General features: G+C 34.3%; 1 protein-coding gene and 1 long non-coding RNA gene across 19 annotated transcripts in view; both read left to right on the forward strand.

The window, feature by feature from the left end:
* Positions 1-3,792, forward strand: part of ced-6 (PTB domain-containing adapter protein ced-6) — a 187,384-nt gene extending 183,592 nt beyond the window's left edge. For all 18 annotated transcript variants that reach the window (XM_067093686.1, XM_067094422.1, XM_067094065.1 and 15 more), the window contains one exon: positions 736-3,792. In XM_067093686.1, the coding sequence (XP_066949787.1) occupies positions 736-816 (81 nt within the window). In that variant the 3' untranslated portion in view covers positions 817-3,792. The remainder of the gene's footprint in view (positions 1-735) is intronic.
* A 2,635-nt stretch (positions 3,793-6,427) lies between these two features.
* LOC136833215 (uncharacterized) lies at positions 6,428-14,856 on the forward strand. Its single transcript, XR_010851386.1, has 4 exons — positions 6,428-7,287; positions 12,864-12,969; positions 13,100-13,361; positions 14,065-14,856. It is a non-coding gene; the product is annotated as an uncharacterized lncRNA (long non-coding RNA).
* Positions 14,857-14,892: the final 36 nt, after the last annotated feature.

Consider the following 14,892-nt stretch of genomic DNA (forward strand, 5'->3'; position numbering starts at 1 on the left):
AAGTTTTAAGTGTATTTTATTCATTTATTATACAGTATGTAAAATTTTCTTAATTTCTCATTTTTATATAATAAATTCTATAAATCCTTTACTACCATTCCATTTTCTAATGTGTTCAGCTGCTGTATGAATGCTTAGGTTCATTAGTCACCTTTTCACAAAGCATCATGAAGCTACTTTACATAATTTGGCCACCTGGCCAAGTTATGTAAAATATTATCATCATCATCACTGATGTTTAATGTGATTTTCTGCTGAGGTGGTTAATTGTAGCTGAAGCACCATATCATTTATCTGTAGATAGTAGCAAAAAGTTATTTTCAATAACAAACTTTCTTTTCATGAGCAATCACTATTTGACAGGGCTGTAGTTTTAAGAATTTATATTTGTTATCATCTCATGTTATTGCTACAACTATACAGTAATAAAAACAGTGATATCTCAAGGTCATATTAAGTCATATTTTGTTAGATAATCTAGTGGACATATTTGTTTCACAGGATCAAATTATTTTCCTCTTTTTTTTTTTTTTTTTTTTTTTTTTTTTTTTTTTTTGCCTATAACCAATGCATAATACTGTAAAAGGAGTAATGCTTTGAGCCAGATTATTGCCTAAAGTGATATTCGTTAGTGTTTAAGTTCATTTTTAGCTATGATTGGAAACAAATATTGTGAAGTTTTGTCATGTTGGTACTAATTCATAACTTAAAGGAAACATAACACTTGCTTTGCAGGCTGGTTTTAGCCGTGGTCTGTCTTTTGGCACTGCTGATGAAGACTTCACACTTGAAAGCCTAGATCCACTGAAAAATTAATCATGCACACTGCCTCATATACGGAACTTCGCGCTTGCAATCTGCGTTTTCTGATGTTCAGTAGGCATCACTCAGCTTGTCCATATACTCTTATGCACCAACTCACAGGTTATGAATAACAGGTGTGACTGTTAGAGTACTAAAAACAGTATAATTTATAGTATATGTATCATGGAATTACCGATAAAACAATGGAAAATATTTTGGAAATTTTGTCAAACTATGCAAGAAAATACAAAAAAAAAAAGGCTTTTAGTAATGCTGTAATCTAACTAGCTATAACACAGCTCTTATATGGCAAGTTGAATAGATGGTTATGGGATGGGGAAAAATGTCTTGCCATTAGCCCTTTGTTTTCTTTAGATGACAGACTGAAAGTATTTGTACTGTACTTATAAAGGTTGATGTTTGAAAATTCTTAATGTGCAGTATTGCATTACTTTGTCATTGTTACTCCTATGGAGGTATTTGATTCCATTATATAAGAAAAAAAGAATTGTAATGCTAGCACATTAGGATACAGTCTTGAGTCAAAACTTTGTTTTCAATGTTTTCGAAACTCTTAGCTGTGCATGGTTGCATTTGTTTGTGAATAACTTAAAATGCCTCAGTGTTACCCTGACTCATAAGATATAGTACAGTATATTGATTAGTTTACAAGTTCTGTGGGTTGGTAAGTTACTGGATAATGGGCTACAAGGCTTATCTTAGAATCTAATCATGCTTTCATCATTCCAAAATCATTATCAGTATGTTATTTAAAACTGTACAAATATAGGTGTTACACATAGTACTGTATTCGTTTTTAAGGCATAATAGATATATTTCTATCATTTATATAAAGATGAGTGTCAGTTGAAGATCTGTTTCATTTTATGTAGTTTTATGCAGAATTGTGATAAATGTTAATGGCTAAGAATAAATGCTGATAGTATAGTTTTGTATTTATCTTTTTATGAGAATGAATTTTAATGACTTTCCTGTTTAGAGCTATAGTTTATCAAAAATAGATTATGTATGTATAGATGGAAGTTTATATCAAAAGTCTATTAATAATGGTAGTCTAAGAATGGTAAGTATATATTAATGCATTTTTATACCGAAACTCTTAGGAGTTGCATTATTTAATATTGTCATGGAGAATGTTATCCAATCATTACTAATGAAAGCAAATTGAGACACTATCAGGTTTTTTGCAGTCTGATGGGTTTAACTAATTTCCATTGCTCTACAGCGAACACAACTGTCATGTATTAAGAGTGAGCAAAGAAGGCATGATCATTTATATTTTCATGAGCTCTACATTGCTTTAATAATAACTGGCTTCAGCAGTTTATTACTTGAGGTCTATTAACTCCTCAGTAATCTCAGATTAAACACTGATACTGTACTGCCTGTGCTGTAATTGTTGATATGTAAATGCAGGTGCAGTTGTCTACTTAAAATTCATATAGCATTTTTTTTCTTTTGACAGCAGAATGTTTCTGTATGCATGTTAGAACTACCTTTGTGCTTCATTTTTTTTTCTGGTGTCAAAAGTAATTCTCATTTTGCTGTGTGACAGTTAACGTGAGATAAATCTTTCAATATATTCCATGTTTTCTTTTTTGGGGGATTATTTCAAGCACTAAATACAGAAACAGTATAGTTAAATTCCTCTGCTAATATTTTTCATGTACATTTTTTTTATCTCTTTAAATGCCATTATCACATCAGTTATAGAGGTGAAATATAATTTTTCATATTTATGAAAAGATCATTTGCATATCATCAGTATTATTTTTACATCAAGTATAGATGGCCATTTTATATATTTTTGCATGGTCACTGAGAATTTAGATTAAATAAAGAAAAGAATATGTCTAGAAATTTTACTTCAGTACTGTTAATTGCGACCAAGCTAATAATTCTAAAATTTGTTTGTTTTGCTCTCTTTCCCTTCCTCCTCTACTTGTAACAAAAACTAGTGAGTGTTGTATGAAACATAGTGATGACATTTTGTGATCAAGTGGCCACAATCATAATGTAGTTGTGATAGTTAAAATAGTTACAGTATTAAAGGTGTGTTTGATTGTTAAAGTTTACTTTTGCTAAAAATATTATGGGTTAATCCACAATTTTAATTAAGCTCATGACTACCCTGGCATTAACTGAGAGTGTAAAGGGTTTCGTTTCATTCCTAGAATGTCTTTTTATATGCAATTTTGATAATAGTTACAGATAACGAAATATATAAATATGAATTTCCCATTTTGATTCTGGTTTCTCAGAGATTTTTTCAAGCAAGAATGTTATGGTAAATATTTTTTCAGCTTGAGCTGGGAACTTGATACCAAGTAATTATGTATATGGAAGCCCAATATTTTTTGTCTCGAGAAGTAATCATTTGCAAGGCATAGAACGCTATGTACCTTTTGGAAAAAAAATTATGTAACTATGAATTTAAACACATTTTGCTGGTTTTTCATGTAATATATATGTATGCTGCTATTATAGATCTGAAATCCATGATTTCCAATTTTTCTTGGTATTCACTGGGTAAGGATGTGATGCAATGCCTTTGCAAGTAACACTTGTTGGGTCTGTTTGGGTGGGTGATGGAAGGGTTGTGATTTGCACTTATTTCTCATTTTGGTATTCTTGACAAAATTTGATATCCCTTCAACAGCTCGACCTGACCTACATATCATTCCAAGGGGTTTTGATGCTGAGTGGATGACTGCTATTTGTATATATGCATAATTTTTTTCTCTTGACTCTTGACTGAATGCATTTCTCTTATATCTCAGCATCTAATTTAGGTCTGATTATAGTAGGGTCACACTAATGTTAGTTATGGAAATACTCTTTGTTTTGTACTTCTTACTACAAAATTATATAAATCTTTCTCCAGATATTACCAGTTTTATGGCATAGTTCTACATACTCACTAACATTAGCACGTAGTCTTTGTAAATAAAATGTATATATCTGGAATGTTATTTTATTACCCTTCATACAAAGTATTATTTTTTGTTTACAAGACTATATAATTATTCACTTGAAAATCTCAATATTTGTTATCAATCAACAGTGATGCTAGAGAGAAATCAAGAGAAGTGAAAATGAATTTATGGAATATAATAAAGCTTTAAGGGTTTTGTTTTAGCAATGGCTCCATCATTTGCTGGTGACTGAAATTTATTGGTTTATCTCGGGAGCAAAGCCATAAGAGAGTGACTAGTCAGGTTTTGGGAAGCATAGAGAAATGGAAGGTTGCTAGAGGCTCCTCATCCTTGGATTATAGTTTTATGATAAATAAGTACTTATTTGTATTGTTTATAAGAAGATTATACACATGCCATAAATAGCATACAGTTGAACATTTAAACCCACTGAGGTCAACTTATTATTATTAACAATGTGGATTCTTAGGGAACACTGAATGACCAAGAGTGTGCCAGTGCTTGGCTTGACAGCCTAAATTCCATAAAAACCAAACCAAATCAAATTGGGGAGCAAGCAGAAATGTCTTGAAATTCCATTGCAAGGTTTCACAGAATAAGAAACAAGAACTAAGATGCAGACAGTTGTTGATGACTAATGTAAAGTATTTAGATTGCAATTTAGTGATACAATTCATAGCAAAAATAAAGTGGAATACAAGATTTCTCCCCAAGCTGCAATTCTATCAAACAGATTTTGCTTTGTATGTAGGATATCCTATGAGGATCATAGTGTTAGTAGTCCAGTTAGTGCTTAATTGATTTGAATGCACAATGCAGTGGATATAACAGAACATTTTTGTAGTTTTGCTAGCAGTAAGTGTTTTACAGCAATAAGATAAATGGCAGAAATCTCTTGTTGCTTATTCTGCTGGAAATTCCCATAATCATTTACTGAGACACATGCAGTTCAAAGGTCACAAATGGGCCTAGCAGGTAACTTCTACACCTATAAGGACATGGCATACATGTGCATTTTGGTCAATTCAACATCATCTTTCATTAATTGTGTTTTTATTACTTGTTAAAAGGTAACTCAAACACAGTGCAGGAACTATAGCAAAGCCACAGATAAGAGAACATCGGCTATCTGGGCAAAACCTGTTTGCCCTTTATAATCTCTGATCTACTTTTGATTGCACCACATTTAATTACCAGGAGAATTTCTTACAATGAGCAACAAGAGAGTGTCTGCAATTTTGGTGCCATAATGCATTAATTTTTTATTAGAAAATAACTTTGGGGAGGGGATCCTGCTGTTTTTCTTACTAAGGTATTATGAGGTAGTAACTGTTAGAAAAAATTTCTTCTACTATATCCTTAGTAATGAACATTATAATTTAATCATTAAGCACTTAAACCAGACTACAGAGTCCAACATCTTGATTCTCGTTGGATATCATATGTACTGTGTGAAATACGCTTGATATTACTGTAGGTTAAGGAGAAATCTTGTGGTTTATACTGCATGATATTGCAGAGATGACAGCAAAAACCAGAATTATTATACATGGTTTGGTCATCATCTACCTCGTTCTATGTAATATCATACTGATTAGCAAAGGCTATGCACATGCAAAAAGTGTTTCCTGTCAATCTGCTTAGGTGCTTTGTATGGGATGCCGTAGGTGGTACTGAAGTTTCTTGGCAGCGACCTTCAACTCTAGATTCATTACTCTCTACTTTTTACTTTCCATCTGTTCTTTTTGGCCTGTTTCCACCTAGCTGTCCAACTTCCCTTGGTTTCCCCTTGCTCCAATTTGCACATCTTATTTAATAAGACATCCTTTGGCAAGTCCTCATAATAATAATGCTATTGTTGTTGCCTGAATTGTAGGAGGTAAATGGTGATAACTTTAACTTTTAATTTTTTCAAGAATGCAATCAGTGATATTTTGGTGAAATATGATGCAAATGACCATTAACTGATATAGAAGAAGTGGCATTTTTATGTTTGTACTGTTTAATGTAACATTGATACATGAAGTCTTACATATAGTGTACATTACACGTAAAAGATGTATTATCATGTCAGCAATGGAGGATGAATGATATCTGTGCTTTGCCATTTGTGAATTTCTGTGAAGCTTATCATTGCTATACAATAAGCTCTAGGTCCGGTTGCTAGGTAACCAATTGGTTCTTAACCACATAAAATAAATCTAATCTTTTGGACCAGCCCTAGGTGAGCTGTTAATCAGCTCAGTGGTCTGGTTAAACTAAGATATACTTATGATAGTGTCTTTCCTCTCACTCCCCATAGGAAGATTGATTTTTCTAATAATAATAGATTGTGTAAAACCATTAAATTATTACATAATAATATAAAAGATTCCATATTAGAATATCAATTATTCCGAGGATTCCAGTTGCCAAAATCAAAGGAAGGAGGATTTATCTGTTCAAAATGGTGTTTGTTTAGCATGAAATGCACAGTCTTGTTGACAAATAATAAAACATTAATTTGTTTTATAACCTTCTAAGTAGTTTAACCAGACCACCCACTCAAAAAACAGTATATTAAAAAAAATTTTGTTCTTGCATCTTTTAGACGTTTTAGGAAATGGGTAAATATAAATGGCATTTAGCAGTACTGTATATCTAACAAACAGAATGCTGAAAGTGCCAGAAAATTGTGCTTGTCAAATTTCATGCTTTGTAAAAAAGCAGAAAAATTATCAATGAGTGAGATCTTAAGTCCTCATACTTCATTAAAAAGATTTAATTGATTAAAGCAAAGTGATATAGTGAGTCATGAGCTCAGTTAATTAAATCGAGATTGAGGGAGTACCTCAGCCAGGCTATTGGGTTAAATTTATAGGAAGCATTAGGCCAGGCCATAAAATTCGTTCACAAAAATCAAGCAAATGATTTACGTAGAATTAAAGTTCAAAGGAACGGATGAGGTCTCAAATCAGAAAGTGATGTCACTACAAATCGCTTTTAAAAGCCAATTGATGATTAATAGGAATAAAAAATTCATGAAAAGAAGAGAGTAACTTATTTTAAAAGTATGTAATAAATAATTAGTAATATCGAATTCTTGGGGTATTAATCTAAATTGATAGTGTACTGGAATGGCATGAAGTCAATAATTAAGGTGATAAAAAGGTTTATAAAACATTGACCGAATACTCAACGCCGTCTTTTTGAATTAGGCAACAGCACTCATTCTCCAATGTGTACACATTACTCTCTGCAATTATATAATGATTCAGTAACAAACAAACAATCATTAGCTAAATCTTATACATGAAAGTTTACGGAATATTTGTAGGGGACGCTAGTAGTGGCCCAGTAACACTATAGAAATGGATTTTGAAGTATTCCTGACCAGTTTCACTTCATCATTCCACAGTCCTTGTTTGCCCAAGTCAACGCGAGGACGGAGTCTGAAAAATATTAAGCACCATTTTGAATTTCATTGCTGGGCCTCTAAGGTTGTGTACTGAAGTTTGAGGAACTTTTCACGATGTTGAAGTATGATGTGAGTGTCAGTTTTGCGCTTTTTACTTGGTAATGCTGTTGAGTAAGCCATAGTCGCATTACTTGGAATTATAAAGCATTCATTCCCCCCACATTTAGTACTGAACATTGTGTTTCTGAGGGTATCCCGTGACTGCCTGCTGGGAGTCCTTGAAATGTTAGATAGGGCATTTGTGAATCTTGGCACGTCTTAATTGACTTTGTGGCTTTTGTAAAGTCAATGTTTTTGTCTGAAATTTCGTTAATGGCCGGACCTTAAGTCTCGTGTGTATATTAGCTTTGAAGTAACTCCAGGCATTTGATTATTTCCTTGTATTGATGAATCTGCGGAAGAATCTGCCTCACATTAAGCATATCCTTGTAATAGGTTTGATGGTTAATTTGGTATTCCAGGTTAAGTACAAATTTATTTTTTCAACACTTACCAGGCAAAAGTTTACTTAGTGTATTCCTTTGATGAAAGTGGAGTAGCTTTCTGGTTATATTAATGAAATGTTAGTTTCGGGTAAGGTAAGCGTGGGCAGTTAAGTGAGGTTGATTTACGATTACTCAGTTTACTGACAGAAAAAGTATAAAAATGATGCCTGATAAAGTAGTGAATGTAGCTAGTTAATAACTTAAAAGTCTCTTTAATACCTCGTAGTAAAAAATTTTGCAATGATTTTACTGACAATTTCAAGTCATAATCTCTGAAGTTTTGTTAAGTGACGATAACAGGCAGTATAGTTATGGGTAAACTTCTGATCAGGAATTATTTCTGAATGGTATTTTCAGTTTTATTTGAATATAAACTTATTTTGCCACGTCAATGTATTTTCGTGTAGTTTTACCACTTTTGTAAATGTTTTACAAAAAATCTACTCTGAATTCTATTGGAGCGTCATTACCCTGTAGTCACTTAAGAAGCTAGTCGCAAATAACATGCTCCGAGTCAACGACCTCAATTGTTAAAACGATTCAGAACGAATATTTGCAGACGCTACATGTAAAATAATTACCTAGCTTTTAAGGAGAAGCGTAAGTTGAGAAATACCGCATAGACTGTCAAAATGGTTCACATTTTAATTTCTTTACATTAAATTCATCATATTTTGAGTCCTTTAACGAAAGGCGTGCCAGGGTTAAAATATGATAGAGAATTTTCTGAAAAACGTATCCTTAAAGAGTCTCCTGGATTGTCTGATTTTGATTTTTCAGCATAACCCGCGTTTATACCCGGAAATGTAGCGTTAGCATGCAGTTAGCAATTGGAAAAATTTTAGTTCATTTTTCGTGCAGTTCCACAATCCGTATTCTCAAGCTTTGTGCGTCAAGCTAGCTAAAAGTCGTGGCCAAGGACACAAACTTCAAAACGATTCTGTGAATTGTTACAGTTTGCTTTATCTTAATTTTTAGTGTTTTGAAATTTTGGAGTATGTTTCGTGAATATGAACGCTGATGCTGGCTCGCTTATTTCGTTGGATTGTGTAGTTCATTCATAGCTGTTACCAGTAACCACCCATTGTGCTTAAACTAAAACGACAACAGTCCAAAGAATTAAGTTCGCAGGAATAAATTTTGGCGATGGTATCGTGTTTCTTCTAACAACGTTTTTACTTGGTGAGAATTTCCTTTTTTTTTCAAGGTACAAGAGTCAGATTTCGCTAAAAGTGTTTGATAGAAACTCTTGATGCTTTAGCATTGCCCGATACAATTGTCAAGTGGAGCGAGGTTCACTTTCTTCGCCATATTGTATAATTCAATGCTAAAAGATAATTACAAGGAAACTGTTTGTTAAAGATGGAAACTGCAAAATGACAAGGCTTAAGCCTTCCCTATTCTGTAGTCTAGGGCAAAGTTAGTGGAAAATTAAGATAACTGGAAATCTTCATTCCCAAAGTTGGAACAGCCTCAAGTAACGGTGGCGAGAAAACAAACATACGAGCATTGTATGTAAAAAAGGCAAAAATCTAATTGCCTGGGAAAGGCATTTTCCGCCAAAATTAATGGAAGTGGGAGCCAGTGAAGGGAACGGTTTGGGTTTATGTACTAATGTGTGTACGAAATTTATACCAAATTAGGGTAAATTCTAAAGTATTGTGCTAGGCATTCAGGGTCAAATGTATCAGAACCGGTGTTAGAAATGGTCGAGTGGGGCAGAAGAGACTTTATATGCCTGTCCGATATTTTTCGGTAAATTGTTCCGTACTGGTTTACTTGTTCGCGGTAGTGATTAGCTGCCTAATTTACTAGTATACTTTGTTCCCAAGTTATTACAGTATTCCAAAGTTATTGCAGTAAAGTCCAGCCATGTACATTATTAGTTTGCATGCAGTATTTCAGAATCAACACATTGTATATAAGCGCATTTTTTCCTTGAATTTTCCAAAAGGCCTCGGCATATTTCTAAAATACCTTGTGTACACCTCGTGGAGGCTTTGTGGGCCAAATTGTGGCGTCAGCACAGGACTTTGGATATGGGAAGGATGAAGTAAACACGTCTCTCTCTCTCTCTCTGAACCCACAACAATCGACTAACAGTGAATTACGTAATTCAACGCACCCATTGGTCAGTAGAGGCATAGTATAGCCAAGGGAACATTCCCATTATCATCCCGTCATGTCATCTTCGAAGATCGAACGTTTATTTAGTTTTGAGTTAATTACCCGAGCGTTTGGACAGAGACAGACTTGACTATTCGTACGATTAACACGTAAATATTGCATATGTTTTTCAAAGCATATAACATTTTGTGTAACTCCTTTAATACCGTCCTTGTTGAAATATACCTAATATACCTATTCTTTTAGTCAAAAGGCAAAATTAGAAACAGTGACGGAAACAGAAAAATTTGCCTTAATTTCACTCGATGAAACGAATATGGCTAATTAGTGGAGTTGTGGAGTTATGACAAATGGATGAACGTTTTATATGAACCTTATGATCAAGTTCAAGTAGTTAAGAGGTTTAACGGGAAGCTGGAAACAACCCATATACCACCGACATTGATTTCCAATGTGCATAAAAAACTGACATATATTATTAATGTTCAAAAAGCTGGCTTTGCCGTTGTGGCGGTTGTCCATGATCTTGGACCTAGTAATTTGCGGGTTTGGAAAGAATTCTGGATTGATCCCCTTAACCCTGAAAAATTTTTATTTTTTTAAAAGCCATGTGCTGATAGGAAAGTGTTCATATTTACTACTGATACTCCCATTTGATAATTTCTTGGACCACTGTTTTCTTATGGAAAATGGAAACAGTGTATCTGATTCCTGTATCCGTGAAATGCTAATGAAAACCGTATCAGAATATGCTTTGGCATATAAAATAAATGACATATTGTAAGTGGCTTACAAAGCCAAAGTGTAAGGTATGCTGTACAGCTACTTTCAAATTAATGTGCAAAGACATTGTATTTTTTTGAATAAATGGTTAGATGTCATGAATAATTCAATGGTGTTCAGTGACATAAAAGCGCAATGCATTTGGGATAAATTTGGATAGCCAGAAAAGTGCTTTACAAAAAATGATTGATGTTATGCTGGGAATGAGAGTAAAGAACCCCAACTTTAATTGCCGTATTTACACCAATTCCGAAAAGGTGTGATAACTTTCCACACAATAATTGGGCTACATAACATGCCATGACATTTCCTTTCTTATGACGCGGAGATTAAATCAAGACCGTCTTAAAATTTTCTTAGGCAGACGAGGGGTTCACATGATCATCCCAGTGCAGTTAATTTTAAAACGTTTTGCTAGGTAGGGATATTGAACTTGTTAGCGATAAGGCAAACTGCGACTAAGGAAATGATAACCTTGACCCGTTATCCTATGAAATGGTATCATCTAGACGTGATGGAAACCGGACTTAATACATCTCTTCATGACAGGGAACTGGCCTTGGAAACATGTACAGTATAACAAACATGATTTTAGAGACCTGGAATTTGATGTGGATCTCAAGAATGACGAAATGTTTTCTGAAGAAATAGAATTCGCTAAAATGTCAGAAATCAGGAGACAATGGGATCTCTTATCGAAAGAGTCCCTAAGATATATCGGTGGATATATAGTGAAAAAGTTTTCTTTTAAATATCCAAATATAGGTTACGTTGTTAACAGCAAGATATCAGAGACATGGGTCCATTATATAAGTGAAGGAAAACTCGATGCACCATCAGACGACTTTTTTTCTAAACTAAAAATTTGAAAATTTTTTCAGCAATTCATGGCAATGGTCTTAGACCAGGAACGGAATTCATAAAAACAATGGCTGTTGAAATGAAATCTGCTGTAGTTGGTGTTCCTGACGAGGTTGTCGAGTTTTTTTGCCAAAATATCAGTGTTTTTTAAGAAGACTTGCAGGAGTACAGTAAGAAAGACAATGAAAAAAAAGTTTAACCGGCTCGGTGAGTCAAAATTAAAAACATAAAAAAACACTGCAGTTTAACAAGATGCTTACGTTGTGACTAAGCACATTTTTTCATAACATTTGTGTTGTCAGAGGGGACTCCAAACGTGACGTCATGTGCAAAGGGCACTTATTTTCACTCACTGGTGAGCCGACCCCTCTCAATATATTTAAAGGACCTTGATGTGAACCATCGTCTAAAACCTGCAGGCTTAAGACTGTTCTTAATTTGTCACGAAATGGTTGAAGCCATTGCCCGATATTTTCTTTACTAAACAATTGACTATATATACTGAAACCTCACATTACGAGAGATATTTTGTATTGCACTGTTCAAAATTTAATGATTTTTTCCAAAGTGTACTCTGTAGTCCCAAAACATTACATCATTGGATTTATCCGCATTTATTACGAATATGACGCAATTTGTGAATGATAAACTTAAGATAAAAAAACTTAGCGAAATTAAATGATTTAAGGTGGAATTTCACAAGTACAAATTAGAACAGTTTTTGGACATAGCAGTAGTTACTCAGGATTTGTTGAAAATTTGTTAGACGACTTAGGTTTCGGAAACAGTGGTTTCAGTTACTTAGGTTATAGGGATGACGTAGCCTCGTATTCGAAGAATGTGATGTACAGAGTGTATTATTTATCAAAATTTTAGGTTGACAGCAGTAATTCTCAATAGTTTTTCTTAATTTGTTTCATAAAACAAATTGCAGTAGGAATACAATTTGCTGAAAGCATACTGGATTGCATCGAACCCTGAGAACGTTCGACGACAAATAACTAAAGCATTTTAAAACACCCAACAGTGATTTGATGGTTTACCCAGACGATCGAGGGTGACCTCTGTCCAATTTGATGCCTCCATATAAGGTTATTTTGGGAGAACATTTTTAAGTCTTGTAGAATAGAATTGATTGCCGTTTAGGTCCAAACACAGGTAACTGTTGTATACGACATGCAGGGACAACGGAAAATTATTCCAAAGAATTAAAGCTCGTCTATACCTTATGTAATAAACTACCTATTCCACGCAAACTATTCAAGCCTAGTCAGCTTAAAGGAAATTATCTTATTTGAACCTTAGTTGAGTACCTTCCCTAATATATGCAAAAAAAAAAAAAAAAACTGCATCCTACAATAGTAACTATATATCTTCAGAATTTTTCAGGTTGGCAACGATGTGGCGTCTGATTCTAAGCGGCCAGCCTCAGGAACTCAAATCATGGGTTTCCAAAATTGTATTCCGTCGATTCAAGTAATGACGTAAAAACACGGTAAGCTTTGATGCATAACGTTTTTCATTAATGTTTAATGATAAAAGTGGAATTCAAAATACTTTGTTGTAAAAGCTTCAAGAAGTTTTACATGGTGATTCTTTTATGCAATGTAATTATTTTTCGGCAGATGATGTGCTGAGGTCAGGAAACGTGAACTTTTATGACATGCAGGTGGACGTTGTCAAACATTTCCCCACCGGTAGTGCCGGGCATCAACAAGTACCATTGCGGAATGTTGTGCACGGGTACACTGCCATCTTGCACATGGAATGACAAGACTTGCCATGGAACATTAACAAGTTGGAGAATTCGGTCAATATCTTGGACGGGTGACTTTGATGCAAGTGCAATGAGTAAGACAACGAGGGACAAAGATTTAGTTTGCCTATGTAAGTGTTAGTTATTCCTGTATGTAGACCCTAGTGTCTAGTCAAATACTTAACAGCTGAACCATATTTAAACTTTTAACAGCTGAACCATATCTGCACACACTACTGGGTTCATTGTATTTCATTCTAAAAACTAGTGTCCAGACTTTTAAAAATCATATTTTAGCTGTAAAGTTCATGGTACTGGGTTTATCAACATTAAGTGGGTACCAGATAACATATGCTACATTGTTAATTTTCCAGACAGACCTAATTTTATTTTTTTTTAGTTCATTAATTACCTTTGCATGAGGCAACTCCTCAAACTTGAACAGCGATTGTAACTAAAGGAAATTGTCAGATAAATGTTGGTCTTTGTAACTTTTTTTAATACAGAAAAAACTGCAACTTTTGAGCAGAATATCTTTTTTCCCGGTTGGTAATGATAATGTTTTTAGGCCTGCATCCTCAGGAATTCCGTCACTTTCAAACCGTATTTTACCAATTTACTTAGCTGTATGTGGAAGGATGGCAAAATGAAAAGAAAGCAATATGTCACTCAATACTTTGTTGCATAAGCCTGTAGGCTGAGTACTTCCAAAACTATATAATTGCAATTCTGGCCTTATCTTTTTGCACAAGCTTGTATAGGATGATAAACTATGCTAAACGAATTGTGAAAATTTTATGAAGTCTATGTACTATAGATAGTTTTCTTTCACAGGTAATTTACTAGTTGGGTAAAATATGGAAAGGAACATACATAGTCAAGCACTTCTTTCCAGTGGTTGGTACGGTATCAAGAAAAGCCTTGAAGGTTATTCAACACTGACTGGTAAATGGTAGCTTGTTTTTGGAGTTGAAACGTTTTTAACAATGAAGCATGAAGTGGCTATGGTGGTGGTCTGATGCAAGCACAAGCAACATAGGTGTGAAGGAAAGTAAAGAAGAGGGATGAGTCTACCTCTACATTTTGTCTGAAGCAGCACGAAGGGCTAATATGGTGGTGGTCTGATGCAAGTACAGTATAAGCAACACAGGTGTGAAGGAAGATAAAGAAGAGAGCCGAGTTTGCTTCTACAGTGTTTCCCTGAAGAAGCATGACGTGGCCATGGTGGTGATCCGAAGCAAACTTAAGTGTGAAGGAAGGTAGAGAAGAGAGCCACGTTTGCTTCACAGTCTGCATGAAGTGGCAAATGTTGGTGATCTGATGCAAGTACAAGCAACAGTGTGAAAGAAGGTAGAGGACCAAGTTTTTTCTAGTGTTTGCTGCATAACCGTAAGAAGTCTCATCTCGGTCAGGAAAAACATGCAACAACTAATATCCTCTACAGCTGGAAACTGTAACACACCTCCAGTACACATGCTCACAATGGGGGGGAATATAAAATACTTTTCATGGGAGTTTCTTCAGATAGTAAACTGCTGTAAGACTTAAGAATCCTAAATTGTGTAAACAATTAATTCAGCTGGAGAATAATTTGCCAACATCGATTCATGAAGCATGCTTTAATGACTAACTTTCTGATGAACTACAATAATTTGAGCTAGA

This window comes from Macrobrachium rosenbergii, chromosome 1 (genome assembly GCF_040412425.1).
Source record: "Macrobrachium rosenbergii isolate ZJJX-2024 chromosome 1, ASM4041242v1, whole genome shotgun sequence".
Lineage (NCBI taxonomy): Eukaryota > Metazoa > Arthropoda > Malacostraca > Decapoda > Palaemonidae > Macrobrachium > Macrobrachium rosenbergii.